This window comes from Mastigoproctus giganteus, chromosome 7, assembly GCF_048544385.1.
Source record: "Mastigoproctus giganteus isolate SK-2022 chromosome 7, ASM4854438v1, whole genome shotgun sequence".
NCBI classification, from domain to species: Eukaryota; Metazoa; Arthropoda; class Arachnida; order Uropygi; family Thelyphonidae; genus Mastigoproctus; species Mastigoproctus giganteus.
Window position 1 is genome coordinate 157,436,904 of NC_143581.1, and position 21,991 is coordinate 157,458,894.

Consider the following 21,991-nt stretch of genomic DNA (forward strand, 5'->3'; position numbering starts at 1 on the left):
ACTCTTAAGGTATGTGCAAGAGTTACATTGACCAATATTATCAGATAAACGCGTGTCAGTATTACCCACATCCCCCCTAACTAGCAGTTTCCCTGAACCTTTAAGGTATCCTCAATAATACTGGCAAAAACTTTTGCACCACCTTTGTTTAAGTGTATCCCGTCTCTACAAAACAAATTCCTTCTATCTACAAGTGTGGGCCATGCTGATAGAAATTTACCCCCTAAAGCCTTGCAGATTCCTTCAAGTCTTGAGTTAATCCACAAGGCTCTTAACATATAATCCCTCCTATCGTGTCTGGGCAGAATTGCAGACACATAGACATTATGGCCTAGCTCGCGACATTTCCTCAGCATGGTCCTGTATTTTTCCAACAAATCGTCAGATCGTGTACGTTTAATATCATTTGTCCCCACATGAATAATAATATTTTCTTTACCCCCTTTAAAATCTGACAATCTGTTGGTGACATCATCAATAGTTGCTCCCGGCAGACATACCCTGGTTCTGCTCCACCTATCTTTATTACAAAAAATATTCCCCATTTCCCTGACAATGGAGTCTCCTAATAAAACAATGTCCTTTTTAACCAGTTTATTTGCTCCAGAGCATTTTACCAAATGGAGGGAAAATAAAATATTCAGTACTCTGTTTTATCAGCAATCATAAAATGCTTTTCTGCCTGAAAACAACACAGCACGATGTCAATTCGTGAGGAAGAGGAGTATACAGTTCATATTGCTTTATTACAATATCCTCACATTTTGATAATGTTAGATGTAAAATATACAAGTGTTGCTATATATTACAATAATCTTAATTGCTATGCTAAATTAACAAAATTACAGTTGTGCTCAAAAAAAATTGTATCACTTGCAAGATTCACCGAATTTCTGTGAAATTTGGCAGTAAATCATGTTTTGTAATAGCATTACCCTGTTGCATCATCTCTCCAGCAAGCTCTCTTAGATGGTGCCACGTGCTATACATGATTGCATCACCCTAGTGGCAGCATAAATATGCCATGAGCCCAGTATTCTGTGCTATTGCATTGGCTAAGTTTTCATTGGAAAAGAGTTGCTGTTGCACTGAATGCAGAGGGACATTCTATGCACAGAATGGCTAAAAGGATTCACTGTAATTAGTCAATAGTGGCACATTTATTACAACAGTTATCCAAAACTGGCAGTCTAAACAGGATGAAACGAAGCGGATATCCATGAATACCTTTTGTAGTCCAGAACAGATTTATGGTCGGTATGTTTTAAACAGGAGATCCTCATCCAACAAATCTCAAAATAGCATGGGAGTAGGATACAGGAGTAAAAGCAAGTACTGCAACAGTAAGTAGATGCTTTTTCTTATCGGGATTAGTAGCATGTTACCCAAAAGGAAAAAAACCCAGCATTTAAAGTAGATAAGAGAGCATGCCAGTTGGTCCAAGGATCAGTGGAAATGTGTTATTTTCTCTGATGAATCCAAAATTCAACTTGCATAGTTCGGACAGCCAAGCAGACTGTTAGACAAAGAATGGGAGAAAACATCATCCCTTCTATATCATCTGCACAGTGAAACATTTTGCATCTCAAATGATGTTGCAGCTGTATTTCACATAAAGGAGTTGATCATCTTGAATTTGTGAAGGGTACAACAAATGCTGAGATGCACAAGGACATTCTTAAAACAAAATTACTTCCCATAATTAGAGATCACTATGGGAATGTTGCCAATTGCATTTTTTAGGGCATCTCTGCTCCATGTCACAGAGCCAAAACTGTATTACTACTTCATAAAATTAGCAAAAGTTTTAAATTTATGAAATGTCTTACTTAAATAAATATAATTTATTTTGCTGTCTTTACTATTTGCAGGCACAAAAATGGTTGAAGGATAAATCAATTCACACAATAATGTGTCCTGAGAACAGTCCAGACCTCAATTCAGTTGAAAATTGTTGGAACAAAATGGGTGTTTCATTGCTAAAGAAAAGCAAAAGAAACCAAGAACACTTAGAGAACTCATGAGACTTTAATCTGTGTTTTGTACCATGAGATTTTCCAAGAATACATTCAGAACCTTATCCAATCAATGCTATGATGATGTGCAGCAGCCATCAAAGCAAAACAATTCAGCCAGGGAGCACTTATTTCAGCACCCTTTGTGCTTCCTTCACCCCCACCTTACGCGGCAGTGTAGGGATTATCTCCGCTAGCAAAACATCCACTTAATTTTGCCTGGGCTGCTTCTTCTTAAGGTAATGACATTCTGATGTTCTACGTCTGTCATAGGCCAACCAAATTATTGTGTATTTTGTTGTGTTTGTTCGTTATATAGTTGCCTGTTGTCCCAGTATGAGTAAGTAATCAAAGGGGGGAAAAAATCACTGCTTTCACAGAATTTTTTGTTGTTATATAAACCATAAGTAACATGCTGTTATTTTGGACAAAAGTAATTATTCCATTGTATCCATGAAGCATAAAAGTAAATTTTTCTGCTGTTAATAGTTTCATATATGTGTTGTTATTTCTTATTTGTGTTCTTTTGGCTATTTCTAAAAGATTAACTGCCAGTATAAGGACAAACATGCTAAAAAATGAGGCGATGTATTTTTTTTTTTTTTTAACATCACTGTAAATATTAATTTAGCTATACAGTGGATTCCGGTTATTTGGGCCACCGAACATCAGGGCAGCCGTTTATTTGGAGCAAATCTTAAAGAACAGAACCTAATTAAAAAAATAGCCAGGGTATTTTTTGCTTAATTGGGACAACATGCCATTTAATCAGAGCAGGAGACTGCAGCACGCAGCTGTTAATTACTGGTAATCCACAGTGGTTACCAGTATTTCAGCGATAAGATGGTGACATGGACAATTCAGCCAGGGAGCACTTATTTCAGCACCCTTTGTGCTTCCTTTGTACCCCCACCTTACTTGGCAGTGTAGGGATTATCTCTGCTAGCAAAACATCCACTTAATTTTGCCTGGGCCGCTTCTTCTTAAGGTAATGATATTCTCATACTTGACAATATGCATAAGATATTGTGCAGATGATATCTACAGTGCTGATGAAACAGGCCTGTTTTATCGTGCCATGCCAGATGGTTCTCTGTGCTACAGTCGTGTAATACTGTCGGGTTCAACGAAAGCAACAGATCGCATAACTGTGTTATGTTGTTCAAACAAGTCAGGAACTGATAAAAAGAAGCTTTTGGTTATTGAGAAAAGTGCTAAGCCTCAATGCTTTAACGGGCTAAGAATGGACAGTTTACTGGTCGAGTACTATGCTAATAAGAATGCATGGATGACTTCTGAAATTTTTAAGGAATGGTTAACGAGGTGTGATGTGGAATTACAACGGAAATCAAGAAAAGGCCTTCTGATTCTTGACTATTGTGTGGCACACCCCAGTTGTTCAGAATGTTTGAAAAAACATCCAGCTGGAATTTCTGCCTGCCAAAGCAACATCTTTGGTGCACGCAATGGATATGGGAATCAAAAAATTTGAAGATGTTGTACCGCAAAAAATTAGTGAACCACATCCAGAAGCGATTGAAAAAAATCTACTGACATCTTCCACAGCCAAGGAAGTGAGTGCAAAGGTTAACCTTCTCCAGGCAGTAAAGTTTGTTGCCGATAGTTGGCAAGAAATAAGCAGTAAGAGAACTGTTTTTCTCACTGAGGTTTAAGCTTTCAGGCTTCGAGATGCCAAAAACATCCAAAAGCGAATATGAAGCCATTTCAGACCTGCAAAAAGTTAGGAACTCTGAAGAATTTGAAGGTATCAACAATAATATTGAATGTTTACAACAAAAATGAAGATTGTGAGGATGCAATCATTGAAAGTGATTCTATCAAACATCAAGATGAGGAATTAGAAGGTGATGAAGGTGACACATCTGAACTTGAACTAGTGACTACACAAGATGCCAGAAGGCGTCTCCCTAGCCAGGTGGGAAGGAGCAGTAGTGCGTAGCACACGCTTCTTGATTAGACCGGGGTTCGAGCCCGTCACCACCAAATACGGAGGATGCGGAAAGGTCAGGGAATGACCACCGCATATCCGCGGAGCAATATGGCCTTAGTTGCTAATGCTCCTAAAAACCAAATAACAAACAAACAACAAGATGCCAGGAAATTCATTGAAGGGTGATGACGATACTTCATGCAGGAAGGCAATGAAGGCAGTCCATATCTGCACTAGATATCCGCTGATTTTGTTGTTCACTCACAGTCAATCAAAAAAAAACACTGCAGGGTATACTGGATAAATTCCTCCATAAATGATAATTAGGAACTAAAAGTTGAAGGACAAGTATGTGCATGTTTGTTACATAAATTAAAATTTTAAATATCAAATATTGTTCTCTAATTTGTTGTGTATTTTGCTTTAATAGTATTGGACAGAAGGCCTTTAAGGACAACATACGTATCCTCGAACAGGTCATTAATGATGTTGATATTGACAATGAGCAAAAATAGAAATTTCTGCATGAAGAATATTTAAATATTAAATATTTGGCTCTTAATTTATTCTGAAATTTATTTGAATAAATAATTTGTTGCTCAGTGAAATGGTAGTTTGCCTTTTTTATATCTTTATAACTATTCATGCAAAACTTTGCATAATTAGGGCAGCTGCTTAATCGGGCCAAAGTGCACTACTCTCAATGTGTCCCAATTAACCGGAATCCACTGTATATCATTTAGTAGAGAAAAATAAGCTTTTGAAAATGAAACAAAACAATGTCCCCAGAAGACTTTTGGGGACAGTGGGACATGTGGTCGTCCTGTGCTGTTTCACTGTTGTCAGAATGCATCTGACATCCCCCCCCCCCAATAATATTTCTGCATTCTGCAAAAAAAAAAAAAAAAAAAACTTTAGTATGCTTGTTTGTTTGATGTTTCTTCCATATGAATGATTGACTATTAATTAATGCATTTGAGAGAGAAAAAATTTAATCACTTTTCTTTCTCTCAGTATCAGTGAATATCAAGAATGATTTATCCATTTGGTTGGGGCAAGAACTGACTAAAAGTGAAAGACCAGAACTGACTAGTGCCAAGAAAGTAATATCAGGAGGTAAGTGGATGCTACTTAGTAAAGTTGTATTAAATTGTTGATTATCATTTAAACAAGAATAATCACAAAAATTATTTTTTGGATGACATCTGTAGTAATTATAACTTTAATTTGTAATGCTTTGTTGGCCTCAAGTTTCTCTAATTTGCAGCCTACCTGTCTACTCTAATGAGATGGCTAGACTACTTTTCAGTAGCAGAATTTGCTTGTTTGAAATGTACAAGGCAATCAGAATTGTCCATATATTACACTATTTGAAATAGTGCAATATCTAGACAATTGTTGTCAAAGTGTTGTGTATGAGTAATCAGTGCCATTACAGAAAACTTTTTTTCTGATACAAACATTGGTTTGCACATTCTACTATTAGCAATATATATTTATTCTTTTCCTTTTCATTAAGTGTTTTAAAACTTTCATTTTCTAGAATGTGTACATAACCCTGAAGGGATAAATTTATATTATGGAAAAATATATTAAAAAATTTCATCCCTATCATTAATCCAAGAAGTCTTGGAATTATAATGATAAGTCAACTATCATTTCAAGTTCATTGACATTCTCTTATCTCCATAAAATGCTAACCCAATTAATATTCATACTAATGTCTTCCATGAACCTACACTTAGGGATTTGCATTCTTCAAATCAAGTACTGAAAAACTATAGATGAATTTTGTTTGACAATTTGGGTTAGTCGTAAAGCAGGATTTCCTTTTACTAGATTAGTGGTGTTCAAACTTTAGCATTCTGTGAACTCCTCTTATAAAAATTTCAAATCATGAATACCCTGTGCAAAAATCAATATATTATAAGAATTTTGTTATGCTTTATATAAGTATAAATTAATAAAAGTATTTATCATGAATAGATAAACTTTCATCTTGCTTTTATTACAGACAATTCATTATTACAGTTTTGAAAATAGCAGAGAATGCATTCTTTGCCTTTCCATTTCTCATGAGGAGTCTTGAAATATAAATACAGTCAACAGGAGTTTGTTTTGATGTGAAATTTTCTTTGTAGTTCTGAACTATGAGATTGCCTAAGTATATTGTTGAAAACAATAACAAAACTGCATTAGCTTTGTCTGTATGAGAAAAAAAGAGAAAAAAAAAGTAGATAAAAAAATACAAATTATATACTTCATTTCTCATGTAGATATCATCCAGTTGACCTTTGAACTTCTTCAGACTGTCAGCCTCAACTACCTGTAGAGGCAGCTTGTTCTGGTAATCGACTCACTGGCCAAAAGAAAATTTACGCCATTTATGATCCCTAGTTCTGGAATTCTTTACAACAGCGAAAATTCCACCATCCATTTTACTTATGACTCTCAGAACCTTATAAGCCTCAATCACATTCCCTCTAAGGCTGGTTGCTCATCTCTGTGGCCCACATAATCGGTCTTCCCTTGTACAGTTGGCCTGCCCATTGAATTGAACTGAAATATGTTTTTTTTTTTTTTTTTAGGAGCATTAGCAACTAAGGCCATATTGCTCCGGGATATGCGGTGGTCATTCCCTGATCTTTCCCCATCTTCCATATTTAGTGGTGATGGGCTCAAACCCTGGTCTAATCAAGAAGCATGTGCTACGCACCCACCTGGCTACAGAGGCGCCGTCCTGCCCATCTCACCATGTGAGTTGTAAGTCTTTTTTCAGATGAGGTCTCCATACTTGGACACAATATGCCAAATATGGCCTTACAATTGCCTTATGCAGTGGTATTGTGAACCTGTTTAAAGGTACTAGTGTTTTTTTAAGGTACTAGTCATACTTGGATAACAGTTACATTGTCCAAGAAGTATGGTTATTACCTTCAAAAAACACTAGTACCTTTAAACTTTAGGTCACAAAATTCTCTCACTTTCTGTCTTTGAGAGGGTTAAAGGTGATTGTTGGGTTAGGAAGATGCAACTAGCTAAAAAGGCCATCTTCTTGTTCACACTGCTTAGAAAATTTCATATCTACACGTATCATTAATGCCCAAACCCTTTCTTCCTTTTCTGTTTTTAATTAAACCCTACCAAGTGTATAAGTTATTTCAGGGTTGCTATTCCTCCAAGTGTACTTTGCTGTAATAAACTTAACTGCCTCTCTTCTAACCATTCTTTAAGCCTGTTTCAGTCATCCCGAAGGAATGCTGTTTGGCACCTGTCGTTAACAACTCTCCCAATCTTTGTCATATGCAAATTTAGACATCATGCCCTGTATTATTAGTATTCACCATATAGTGCAAGGAAGCCACAGGCTTTTGCTCATTGGCAAAAAAAAAAAAAGAAGTAGATAAGAAAATACAAATTATATGCTTCCCTTCTCAAACAGATAACTATCCATTTAACCTCTGTATTTATTCAAATTGTCAGCCTCAACTACTGGCGAGGGCAACTTATTCCAACAATCAACAGCTCGCTGGCTAAAGAGAACTTCTACAATCTAATCTAAACCTCAATCCTTGTAATTTGAATTTTATGGCCCCTAGTTCTGGACTTCTTTATAACAGTGAGAGTTCCACTTTCATTCATTTTACTAATCCCTCTCAGAACTTTATAAACCTCAATCAGATCACCTCTGAAATGTCTGGTTGCCAAGCTCTATAGCCCACATAATTGGAGTCTTTCATCATACGGTTGTTTTTCTGCCAATCTCACCATTCCAGTTGGACCTTTGGACCCTTTCAAGAGGCTCAGTCTTTTTTTCAGGTGAGGTCTCTATACTTGAACATATTCCAAATGTGGTCATACGATTGCCATATACAGTGGGATTATGACCTCCCTATCTCTACAGGATAACGTTTTCATAAATCATTGATAGGACATCTGGACTTTCTTGGCTGCCTGTCTACACTGTTCAGAAAACTTCATATCTGCCCATTTTGTAACTCCAGAATCCCTTTCCTCCTCCACTGTTTTTAATTCAACCCCACCAAGTGTATAATATATTTTGGGGTTGCTATTCTCCAAGTGTAAGACCTTGCATTTATCAGCATTAAAACATAGCTGCCACATTTTTGACTATTAACGACCCTACCAATCTTTACATTGTCTGCAAGTTTTGATATCATGCCTTCTACCATGTCAATGTCATACATGAAAATGAGAAACAACAATGGTCCAAGAACTGATCCTTGAGGGATCCCAGGCCTGACATTACACCAATCTGAAGAATATCCATTAATCACAACCCTCTGTCTTCTGCCCTGCAGCCATACAGCAGTCCATCTTAGAATCTTACCAGTAATTATATCCTATTCACGCTTATATAGTAACCTCTCATGAGGGACAGAGTCAAATGCTTTGCTAAAATCCAAATAAACTACAATAGAGCATTGAAAATCCAAATGTCAATAATCTGAACTCATAATGTCAATAATGCCATTTATTTATTTTAAACTGATGCCATAAAATAGTTGCAGTAAGCACTGGTTATTGTGATTACGTTTGTGAATTGAATTTTGATTCTAGTAAGCAGTAATTGTAATTAGCAAAAAACTGAGGAATATTATCCACAAGCTATAAAAATGAAAATATAAAGCACAACTTATTTATAATTTTTTATTTTACCTTGCCAATTAAACAAAATTAAATAATACATAAAAATCGGCAGAATATTATCCACAAGTTATAAAAAATAAAATAAATTTACGCTTACATACATAGCTTAATTAATATACATACAGTACTAACTAAACATAACACTTTGTAATCTGATATTTCTGTTCACTGACATTCGGGGGGGGGGGGGGATTGTAAAATCTAAAACAGTAAAAAAAAAAGATAAGCCTTTGATCAATAACAAGCAACACAGCATGCAGAAATTGCAACTAACACGATACGCACAAGTAAGTAAAATGTTTACATAGTTTAGATATAGGAATGAAGAGATTCTGAAAATTTACAGTTTTTGTTTTACCGTACTGAAGTTATGGTCTTCTTCTTTTAAAAGGAAGCAGAAATTTTTTTACAATTAAATCAAAGATTGAGATTTTAAACGGACTTTCAAAGGGAGAAAGCAGGTCTTCGTTAGCAAGATTTTACAAGTTTGGAAAGTCAACCATGACAGAAATTAAAAAGAACAAGGAAAAAATTTTAAAGTTCGCATCAAAACTTTCTTCAGATGATGGTGCAAAAAAAAAAAAAAAGAAAAATATGAACAGCTAATGTTCTCATAGTTCCTCGAAGATGCTGTTTGTTGTTGGGATCTGAGAGCATCAGCAACTTAGGCCATATTTCTCCTTATTTATAAGAAGAAAGAGAAATATCGATTTTCTGTTTGCTGGACAAAAAACCTGAGTTTCGGGAAGAAAATCCATGCTACCCTTTTCACGTATATAGCTTAATTACGTGGCTTAGTCGGCCTAATGCCGAATAAGCCACATGAAAAGGGCCCGTAAAAATTCCTCCCGTCATTGACGGGACTTGAACTCAGGTCTTTTACACCCAGCATAGGGATTACAGTGATTCTACCAACTGTGCTACCCATGAGAGCTAGGTACTGGCAACAAACTGAATGTTGACCAACTGAACTACTCTTGCTGAAAAGAGTGAGAGATCTGACAACAAAGAAACAAAGTTCGAAAATGGTGCAGCAAAAAATAAGTAATTATTTTCGTTAGAGGCTCATACATGTGTGTTATTGTGGCTGAAAGTTCCATTTGTTTTGTTACCTATGAATAAAAATATGTATGTACAACTTAGTGTTTTTATTTCTCTAAACTTACTAAACCTTTTTTTTTTTTTCACTCTTCAGAACTGTATTTTTGATAAGTTCGAAAATCCGAAGACATCGGAAGTCCCAGTCTCAATTAGTTTGGATTATTGACGCTCTACTGTATTCCAAAATTATTCCATAAATCCAGCTCATGAGTAACTGTGTCAAAATAATCTATTAAGTTAGTTAAACATGATTTTTCTCTTAATCATTACCTCTGAGATTTTTCTTACCAATGAAGTCAGGCTAACTGGTCTGTAGTTACCAACTTCACTCTTAGAACCACTTTTATGTATCAGCGATACATTGGCACTTCTCCAATTCAAAGAAATCCTCCCTGAGTGCAAAGATGCCCTCATAATTAACCTCAGTGGTTCAATACACTCCCTCATGCTCTCCCTCAGAATTACAGGGTATGTGGCATAAACTCGGGGAGCTTTACTTGCCTTTATGCTCAAAAGTTTTTCTAATAAACAGTCATCTGTAATTACACCATCACTAATTTCATATGACACAGCCTCTTCTCAGCATGAAGGGTCTTACATCAGTAAAGACCGATGCAAAGTACCTGTTCAATTCATCTGCAACGTCACTTGGGTTATCTAAGACTTTCCCACACCCAGTGCAGAATTTCCAATCTTTTTAGCCTTTTTTCTTTGTTGTGTTCACATACATGAAAAATTCCTTGAACCCATTCTTTGCTTTCTCATATGTAGCCTTGGCCTCCCTGACCTTATTTGTAGTACATTACAGATCAACTTGTACCTGTTATAGACTTTAGTACTTTTCATTGCTCTGTAACTGTCCCATGCTATCTTTTTCTGATCTATGTGGCTGGCCAGCTTTACAGTCATCCATTTCGGCATCCTCCTCCTACAATAATTTCTTAAAGGTATGTATGTGTCCATGGTTTCTGTGATTTTTGTTTTAAAAGTATTCCATAATTCAAATGTATTTGCCGTCCCTTGGCAACCTGTCCAATTCACAGATGCCATGTAGTGCCTTAAATTGTCAAAGGCCTCTCTTCTGAAGTTAAAACTTGTGCCTTTACCTTTAACTACCGGGACATGTTTCTTCATCTTCCAACTGACAATTGCATGATAACTTCCTGACAATGGTTCATGTACTTTAAGTCCTGTGATGCGATCTGATTTGTTAATAATGATGAGGTCAAGAATATTCTCATCCCTAGTACTTATTCTAACATGCTGGTATAAATAATAATCTAGTTTATCAAACAAGTTAGTCATAACATCATGTGAGTTCTTAGTAAATCACTGAAGTAGGTGAAATTTTGTTCATCTAGTTTATTTAAAAAATTTTTTCCCCATTCTGAATTTCCCTCCAATTTTTCCAATCAATCTGGGGCAGAATAAAGTTACCCATAATAAGATATCCGTGCTTGCATGCCCATTCCATCTGCCTGTAAAGACTCATCATGTTCTTCAAACCTTCTGGTCTATATATTACTCCGATTCTCATTGTTCCCTTGTGTCTGACTAACTCACACAACACACAGATTCTATGTTGGCAGATGTAACTTCAGACTCAGTAAAAGCTCTTTTTTTGCTTATGATGCTTTTGATAAGAAGCATGACCCCTCCACCTCTTCTATCTTTGCTAAATACATTCCACATATCATAGTGGAACTCATCGTCACCAGTTTTTGGGTGGCACCACGTTTCTGTTAGACCTATTATATCAGCATTAGTTGTCTTTACCAGGAGTTCAAATTCAGCCGTTTTATTGAAAACACTCCCGACACATTTGAAACTAAGTAATCTTCTATAGTTTACTACCCTGACACATCCCTTGAAGTTATTTAGGTTTGTATCCCAAGCTTTATCCTTCCCTCATTTTAAACATTGCTACCCTCAGAACATCTTATCAACATTGGCTGTTGTGTCAACAAACAAGAATTCATGAGGTGAGTGCAAGCATTACTTTCACCCATATCATCAGATAAAAATTAGGATCTCAATTACCCTTCTTCCAGGGGCGGCTCGTCCATACACACTGAGGCACCCCCAGCTATTTAAATCTAGATATACAGTGAACGGAGTTATATGAAATTTTGTGAAGAATAATGCAATGCAATGAATATTTTTATTAACAGGACCCACATATAGTATGCGCATCCTCTTTTTCCAGTAATGATTTCAATAATAAATGAATAAAAACACGAAGTGAAGTTGTTTCCAACTTTGAAGTTTAATTAACCGTAGGCCTCACTGTGCGCCACGCAGTGACACATTTTGCATTCCAGTGAATATCTGGTAGTTGGTTGCCATTGGCAACCAGCATATTGGCAACTTGCCAATATACATTTTTTATAGGTGAAATGAATCAAAGTCACTGTAAAGTATGCAGTGCAGATTTCATCATTGACTATGATGGGTGTGTAGTCGCAATGTCGGTGTCTTTTTGTTATTCGCCCGAATTCCCATTAAGTGACTAAATAATATCAGCGTTAAGTCAATATCAACATTCAGCAGTGTAATTATGTGATTACAGCTTAATTGCAAATTAAGCTTGAACTAGGTAAGTTGAAGTTATATTATTAGGTGATGTCTAAGTAAAACATTTCTACGACACACAATTTTGTGAAATTTGATTTGATCGTGGCCTCCATGCTTCCCCATGAAGTAAGTTGCGTGACAGTGAATAAACTTCAGCAATTTAGTTTTTCACAATTATGTCTCCAAGAAAAAAATGCGATTAAAAAAGAAGGCTGCCGCACACCAAAGATTCAAATTTCTCAGCGGGGAATAAGTAATAATAAGAAATATATTCGCAGTTTTCAAACTGAATGGTACCAAAGGAAAAGTTGGCTTTGTGGTTGTGAAGTTAAAAATGCATTGTTTTGTTTTCCGTGATGGACAAAAAGTGACTTTACAAATATAAACAGAATGAAAGAAAAAACTCTAAAACATGAGAGTTCGAAGAAACCTATTGATAATGTGATTTCACTATCACTTTTAGGAAGCATAAATATTAAAGAACAGCTTAGTGAGGCCTACAGACTTTCGATCTGCAAACATAACAGTAACATTACCAAGAATCGTGAGGTATTTATCTAAAATAATAGACTGCATTAAATTTTGTGGACAGTTTGAAATTCCTTTACGTGGACATGACGAAAAAGACAATTCTAAAAATCCAGGAGTATTCAGAGGATTAATAAATTTCAAACGAAATTTATTTTTTTTCGACATGACGAAAAAGACAATTCTAAAAATCCAGGAGTATTCAGAGGATTAATAAATTTTGCCTGTACATTAGATTCCAGTTTAAAGAACCATTTAGAAAGTAATGTAGCATTTAAAGGCATTTCAAAAACTATTCAGAATGATATTCTTGACTGTTTGCTGCAAATGTGCCAGAATGAAATAAAAAGAGAAATTAAAGAAGCTTCATTCGTAGCTGTTGTGGCTGATGACACAACAGATGTTTCAGAACATATACAAATGGCAATTGTTCTGAGATATGAACTGAATGGAGATATTTTTGAGCGTTTTTGGGGTTTTTTCACTCCAGAAAACCAAACAGCAGATAGAATATCGAAGTGCATTCTAGATCAGTTAGATATAATAATACTAGGAGTAAATATTCAAAAACTGGTTGCTCAGACATTTGATGGCACAAGTGTGATGAAAGGCAAGAAAGGGGAAGTTCAGGCTAAAATAAAAGAAGTGTACAAAAATGCACATTTTATTCTGATGATGAGAAATGCAGCAAGTAGTACCCGAGATTCAAGAATATTCTTTTCGAACTTCATGTCAATACCAACATTTTTCTCGAGATCACCACAGTGTTTATGAAAATTTTGAATCCTTAAAAAAAGTGCATGGAGGAACGACAAGTGCAGATAGGACGATTTCAGATGCAACTGGAATTTTGCACATCTTGAGTAATGAAAAATTCGAGTTCTGGCTAGAACTTTCCATCAGATAATGCCTAATGTGGAAGTTATTTATAATCAAATGCAATCTTGAGAAATTGAGGCAGTTAAAATACATGAATATATAGGAAACTTTAAGAATGCCATTCTAAAAATCAGGAATTCAATGTACTGTGAAAATCCTTCAAAAACACTCATGATTGAAGCGAAGGAAGTATGCGACTATATAAGTGTTGACATAGGTGAGAGATATTCTTTTACAAAGCAATTAATTGCTGCTAAATTGTTTAACAAGGAGAACTTTGTTATTTTTCGTACGAAAATGCCCATGGAAGAGGTATGGGAGCCTACTGAGGCGTATCCCATGATTGAAAGAGAAAATTTTTTTTACGGAATTACAAGTTTTCTGTAGCAGACATGATCTACACAATTATTGCAAATTAACTGACTTGCTAAAATTTATCTCAGAAAACAATCTAGCTGAAGTTCTTGGTGAACTTACAAAACTCATAAAAGTTCTTTTGACCATTCTGATGACTACTTCAGAGCCCGAACGCTGCCATTCCACATTAAAAAGAATAAAAACATTTTTAAGGAGCACTATGAATCAGGAAAGGCTAAATGCTCAAGTAATGCTTTCAATAGAGAAAAGCTTGGTCAACAGTGCATCAAACTTGAATGAAAAAATTATTAATCTATTTTCAACAAATAAAAACCAAAGAATGGATTTTGTTTTTAAATAAAAGTTCAATTCTGTTAATGGTAAATGTCTAGTTAGTATTTTTAACTTGCTTATTATTATTACTATGTATGTCTACATGTCTTATAACCAAGGCAATTTAATGTAACTTTAAGACGCAGCACCCCCAAACATGATGTTTGGGGGTGTTGCTTCATGAGCTGCCACTGCCTTCTTCCCCCCCCCCCAACTAGCAGTTTCCCTGGCCCCTTGGGGTATCCTCAGTGATACTGCCAAAAATCCTTGGGCAAGCACTCATTTTTTCAATGACTCAAATTTTTTACATAACACTCCAAGTTTGTTATTTGAGATCGGTACACGCCTCAGTTGCAACGAAAAGAATCATCACTTGAGCTAGGTTTGTCTGCTAGACCAGCCTTAGAATATATGCCACAGGCTATACAAATGAAGTCACAACTCATGCCTGAAATGTCCAGGGGCATTTCCGTTTGAGTCCCGATGTTCCTGGGACTTTGTATTGTAAGTGGATCTTATAGCAACCATAATTTAAGTAAAATTTGAACTTTAGAATGATTATAAAATTTAAATTTACAATATATTACAGAATTTAGGTTAATAAAATATTGCAGAAATTAAATTTAAGCTATTGAACAAAAGTTACAAAATCCCTGCCAAAATATCAATAAGAAAAGCTATCCTAATATTAAGCTGTAGCTTTCCAAATACTTCTCAAATTTAAACTTACAATATACTATGAAACTTAAATTAACAGGAATTATACTGCTGACAAAACTTTTAACCGCTAGCAAAATTAAGTTTAAGCTACCCAACAAAAGTTGCAAAATATCAATAGCAAAGGCTATCTGAATATTAAGCTGTAGCTTTCCAAATACTTATATAAATAAAAAAATAAACTACCCTATGTGACTATAGGAATTCAAACTACAGTAAACCCCCTCTATTTGTGGGGGTTACGTTCCTGAGAAATGTCGCGAATACCGAAAACGCGAATACTGAGTTATGGCTCCCATAGAAATAAAGGGGTTCCGTTCCAAAGTATGAAATATATAAGAAAAACTAGTCTAAAATTTTGTCTATGTATGTATTATATATACCTTCATAATATGACTATGTACATAGTGAAATGCAAGCATATGGCATCGAAATGAAAATAAGAAACAATTTAATATTAAATGTAATATTTATTAGAAATTTCAAACAAATCTTTCAAACCAGCGCCTTTGCTAGCAAAAAAAACTTATCCCGCCAGTGCTATCACCAGTTTCACTAAAGTTTTGATAAAGGAGTTTTGCCTTTTCACGAATGATGAGTGAACTTAACGGAATTTTATTTTGAGTTCAGTCTTCTATCCACAGATTTAAAGCTTTTTCCATTTTTTCTAATTTAACATCACGAGTTACAGAGCAAATTTTTGAAGCAATTAGCGCGTTTTCATGGACACTACGGCGGATTTTTTCTTCCGATTTTTTGATTGATCGTACCGTTGCCTCATTGATTTTATAATATTTTGCCACTGAGGAGACACTTTCACCATTGGCCCCGGGTGCCAAGCGATTGTGACTAAGCGATTTCTCTGTGCTTTCACTGCGATTCTCAAAAGGTGAATTCTAGTTCTCTTTTACGTTCTTCTCCTTAATAAATCCTTTTATTTAATAGCAGCTCTTTTTTCAAAAGTACTGATCGAGAGCAAGAAAGGAAAGTAACCTTTCTTTTTTCATATTTAATAGACTAATCACTACTAACTTCGCTTGGTCACACCAGGCACTGCTCCTGCCTCCCCGTGGCGGGGCCGGTAACCTTGGCAGAAAAGTCCATCTGCCAAGGGCTAAGAGGAGCCAACATGGAAAAAAATATGTTTCCAACTATAGAGTCGACAAGCTGTCGACCAGATACCGAAAATAAACATGACTCGTCACAAGCAAAGAGGTTGAAAACAAATCCCTCGGTGACAGACTTACCAGCATTTTTAATAATGCACTCACTATCAGAACAGCCTCTCAGTAAGCTATCCCCTTTTCTAATCCAAAAACATCTGGAAAGTATTGCAGGGTCTCCCAAGACGGTTAAGAGACTGCAATCAGGGGACTTACTTGTTGAAACTCAAAACCACAGGCATTCTGAAAAACTACTAAAAATGACAACATTTGCTGGTATTCCAGTTAACGTAACTCCACATGCAACCCTAAATACATCAAAGGGTGTAATATCTAGTTGGGACCTGATGAATGTGACGGAGGAAGAAATTAAAGAAGAACTTAAGGAACAAAATGTCATCGCTGTAAAAAGAATTATGGTCAAAAGAGACAATATACTGATACCTACCAGAAATATAATTCTCACCTTTAACAGCCCAAATCTGCCCTCATCAATAAAAGCAGGATATCTTCTTTGCCGCACTCGTCCTTTTATACCAAATCCGTTGAGATGTTATAAATGCCAAAAGTATGGCCACTCTCAAACGACATGCAGAAGCAACCCAGTTTGTCCCAACTGTGGATCCTCTGATCACATTCAAAGTGATTGTTCAGTGAAAGAAATGATCTGTCCCAACTGCAAAGGCAACCATCCGGCCTACTCTAAGACATGTGAGAGATGGAAAACAGAGAAAAAAATTATGCAATATAAAGTCGAAAATAAAGTTAGTTATCAGGAAGCAAGAAAATTAGTTGCACCCATTATACATAACCGTACCTATGCCAGTATCGCAAAAAAATATCAGACAATAGCCACGCAAACTGATGTTACCATTCCACATAACATATCAATCTCCGACTGGGCTCGAGCTGTCCTCTCTCAGCAAGAGTCCAATACCCTGAAGCACTCAGACCAAGCCAGTAATACGCCTCTTAAAATTCCAGCAAAATCTCCTCCTCCACCAGTGATTGCTACTACTTCAAATAATCTTAATTCATCCACAAAAAAGATTATTCAGGACACATCAATGCATTCAGAGTATTCACCCAAACAGGAAGATCCAGTTCTGGAAATATTTGTAGAAGAAGAAGATATGGACACAGGTCGCCCTACATTTCCAAAAAGAGACAAACCAAAGCCAGAACGCCATAAGACAGCCACGTCAGGTACAGCTTCTTCTTCTAAATTCAAGTAATGCCTAACATCTTACAATGGAATTGCAGAGGCTTTCGTGGCAACATTGACGACATTCATTACTTAATTAACCGCTACTCTCCAGTTGGTTTCTGCCTGCAAGAAACCTATTTAACTCCTCAAATTTCCATTTCCATAAAAAACTACTCAATCTATCGACTAGATCGGAACACATCCAATTCTGCTCGAGGTGGTGTAGCTATCTTAATTAACACAAGGATTCCAGCTAGGCAAATCACTCTCCAAACCCAAATCGAAGCTGTCGCTGTGCGTCTGATTAGTCAGACTGCTTTAACTCTAGTCTCAGTTTATCTCCCACCAAATCATACTTACTCTTATACTGATCTTAAAGAACTTTTATTACAGCTCCCCTCCCCTATCTGCCTGCTAGGGGATTTCAATGGCCACCACCCTTTATGGGGATCAACTAAATTAGACCCACGCGGCCGACTGATCGAAACTTTGCTGGATAAAGAAAACCTCACTCTTCTTAACAGTGGTTCGCACACCCATATACAGTTACCTAATGGACAGACTTCTGCCATTGACCTATCGATTTGCTCCCCAATACTGTTTTCAGTCATGCAGTGGTCCGCTCTGGATAATCCCATGGGCAGCGACCATTTTCCAATTGTTTGTAATCTGATGACTACACAACCACCATTAGACGAACCCTGCAGGAAATGGAAATTTTCTAAAGCTAATTGGGACAAATTTCAGTCAGCAATCACATTGGACAAAAAAATTATACAACTACATCCCATAGATGAAGTTACCGACTATATCACTTCCTGCCTTTTATTTGCAGCTAAAAGCTCAATTCCAATATCAAACTCAAAGACTCGACGCCATTTCAACTGTTGGTGGAATGAGGAATGCACAAAAGCGAAGAAAGAACAAAATAAAGCATGGAATTTATTTCGGCGAACTCCAACTACAGTTAATCTTATTCAATACAAGAAACTAAAGGCAAAAGCTCGTCTCATTCAAAGACAAGCCAAGAAAGATTCTTGGACTCGGTTTGCATCCACTATCAATAGAAACACGAACCCACGATTAATATGGAAGAAAATAAGGCAGCTTTCCGGGAAGTTTCCAACTGTTCCTTCCCCAATTCTCTCCTGCAATGGTCTAAACGTTTCTGCTCCTCTGGATATAGCAAATGCCTTAGGCAAAACGTTTGCTGACGTCTCAGCTGCTTCCACCTACTCTCCGGAATTTCAGAAAACTAAGAGCACCGCAGAACAGAGACACATCAACTTTCGAACTTCACTGCTACTTCCATATAACCAGCCGCTCCAAAAATGTGAACTTATGCAAGCCATCAGAACAACACGCAACAGTGCCGCTGGGCCAGATGGGATATATTATGTTATGTTACAGCACCTTGATGAAGAAAACTTACAAATGCTGCTAGCCTTTTTTAACCGAATCTTCCTGGGAAATGTTTATCCCACTTCTTGGCACCATGCTACAGTTCTGGCCTTTTTGAAACCTGGAAAAGACCCCTCCAATCCTAATAGTTACAGACCAATATCTCTGTCCAGTTGCCTCGGTAAAATTCTTGAAAAAATGATCCACAGTCGACTCGCTTGGATCATTGAAAGCGAACATCTACTAAGTAATAGTCAGCATGGCTTTCGCCAAAACAGGTCCTCCTTTGATCTGATGATCAAGGCTGAATCCGAAATTCGCAATGCCTTTGTTAAAAACGAACACCTAGTTATGGTCTCCATAGATATAGAGAAGGCATTCGATACTACCTGGCGTTATGGAATTCTTCGTGACCTCCATAATCATGGTCTCCATGGCAACCTGCCTATATTTATTAAGAACTTCCTCGAGAGCAGATCCTTCCAGGTGCGATATCAAAATTCCCTTTCTACTACATTCTTGCAAGAAGAAGGAGTTCCACAAGGGTCAGTTTTGAGTGCAACCCTGTTTGCCCTCAGAATTGATTCTATCACAAAAGAACTTCCAAATACTGTAGAGGCGTACCTTTACGCTGACGATCTCTCTCTTTCTTGCCATTCACAGAATATGAGATCTATTGAAAGGCAATTGCAGATATCTCTCAATAAAGTACAAAAGTGGGCTGAGCGCAATGGATATCGTCTTTCCCAACAAAAAACAGTTGCGATCCACTTTTGCAATCAACGCAAACTGCATACGGATCCTGAACTTCGGATATCAAATACCACCATTCCGATCGCCAGCAATATCAGATTCTTGGGACTAATCCTGGACAGTAAGCTGAATTTCTTTGAGCATGTTAAATTGTTACGTACTACCTGTCTCAAAAAGATCAACATGCTAAGAGCTTTATCTGCCCATTCTTGGGGAGCAGATCGTACAACTCTGCTGCTCTTATATAGAGCATTGATCAGATCCCGTTTAGATTATGGTGCTCCAGTTTATGATTCTGCCCGAAAGAGTGTACTACGCTGGCTGGATCCTATTCAACATAATGCACTGCGGATTGCAATTGGTGCGTATAGGACATCTCCAACTCATAGTCTATACATTGAAGCTCATGAGCCCCCTCTGCATCTCCGCAGAAAAATGCTGTTACTTAAATATGCAGCCAAAATACAGACTTGCTCTTTGCATCCTATTCAGCCATACCTTTTTAATCAACCACTAATTAATCTCTATAGAAATAAACCAAGTAAAATCCGACCAGCTGGCCTACGGCTTCTTGAAATATCACAGAACTGGAATGTTCCTCTCCACAATAGGCAACAGATAGAGAATTACTCTCATCCTCCATGGACCTCGTTTCCTCAACTAACCTGTGATACTTATTTTCTACAATGGGGAAAGAATCGCCTACCGACACTGAATGTGCAACAACTCCATGCTAGCCATCTTCAAAGCTGTGCTGACTTCTTGCCGGTATATACGGACGGTTCCAAATCTCTTTCAACTGTTGGAGCAGCAGCAGTGTTTCCCTCTGCTATCATATCAGCTTCTCTTCCACCTGAGTATACCAACTTTTCAGCAGAACTGTATGCAATACAATTAGCTCTAGAAAATTTGACTCTACACCCATCTGCAAAATATATAGTTTACACTGACTCTCTCAGCTCAATTAGAGCAATGCAGAATCCCTTTCAAAAGAATCACCATATTTTAGTTAAAATCAGGAGTTTGCTATCGCAAATTGACCACCGTCAACAACTAGTGAAGTTTTGCTGGATTCCGGCACATTCAGGCATAAAAGGAAATGAAATAGCTGATATATCTGCTAAAAATCCATCAACCTTAGACTTAACCTCTGCCTTCATTCCAGCATCGGATTATAATATCATAATTCAAACAGCATACCATGCACAGTGGACAGCGCTGTGGCATAAAGAAACAAATAACAAACTTTTTCAATTGAAACGGGACCCAAAATTATGGCACTCGTGCACTCAGAAAGTTCGACGAGAAGAAGTGGTACTCACACGGATAAGAATAGGGCACACCCATCTGACTCACCTCCATTTACTCACCGGCAATGATCCTCCACAGTGTTCACACTGCTCTGAACATCTAACAGTCAAACATATTTTGATTGACTGTCCACACTATCAACCACATCGTACCTCAACACTTCAAAATCTGGCTAATCTTCATGAACCGCTGACACTACATCATATCATAGGAGAGGAGGCAAATATTAAGGAACTTTTCTGCTTTCTGAAACAAATTAGAGTATATAATCTTTTATGAATAGCGCTCAGTACTGAAATGAATTTGAATTGTTACGTTCTTTATTATTTTCTGATATAACTACGAATAGGCGCACTATAGCCATAGCAGCTGATGCGCCAAAAAACACCCATATCACACACACACTTTCACCATTAGAAATTTTATCTAATAACTCAATTTTATTTGCTAATGTCATCACCTTCTTTGATATTTTCACGTTTCTCTTGTTATTTGTAGCCATATTTTTGTAGGGGTTAGAAAGAACTTGTCCACAGTAAAGTCATTTTCTTCCGTTAACACACTCGAAAAAGTCTGTTTTACACTGCAGAATGGTAGATTTATCATTTTTGTGAGCATATCAATTTATAAATTGATAAATTTATTCAATTTATAAGCATATAAATTGAAAGCAAATGACGAAACCTTCCATGACAAGCGCATAACACATACAGAACAAGGATTAGCGAGAAACATCCACGCTCGCGATTTTGTCACCCCCCGCCCACTGAGCACTTTTTTGACCGGGAAAGATAATTTTAGCCACGCTCATGTTTTTTTATGGCGGAAAATATTCACGCCGCTTTAAAATTCACATTTTTTTAGGTTTCATTTTATATTAAATTGGCGATCGCGAATACAGATACCGCGAATAGTGGGGGTTTACTGTATATGTTAGCTAGTTTATTATATTAAAATTAAAAAAAAAACAAAAAAACATCAAAATTATTTCGAAAACTAACCTGCAGTGAAGAGTATCAGAAATATGCAT

At 36.7% G+C, this 21,991-nt stretch overlaps 1 protein-coding gene across 2 annotated transcripts in view; it reads left to right on the forward strand.

Moving 5' to 3' along the window:
- wal (electron transfer flavoprotein subunit alpha wal) overlaps positions 1 to 21,991 on the forward strand; it is a 227,918-nt gene that overhangs the window by 133,319 nt on the left and 72,608 nt on the right. For both annotated transcript variants that reach the window (XR_016547165.1, XM_090377145.1), the window contains exon 7: positions 4,981 to 5,082. Coding sequence is in view for 1 of the 2 variants with exons in the window: in XM_090377145.1 (XP_090233271.1) it covers positions 4,981 to 5,082 (102 nt within the window). In the remaining variant the exon portion in view is untranslated. The remainder of the gene's footprint in view (positions 1 to 4,980; positions 5,083 to 21,991) is intronic.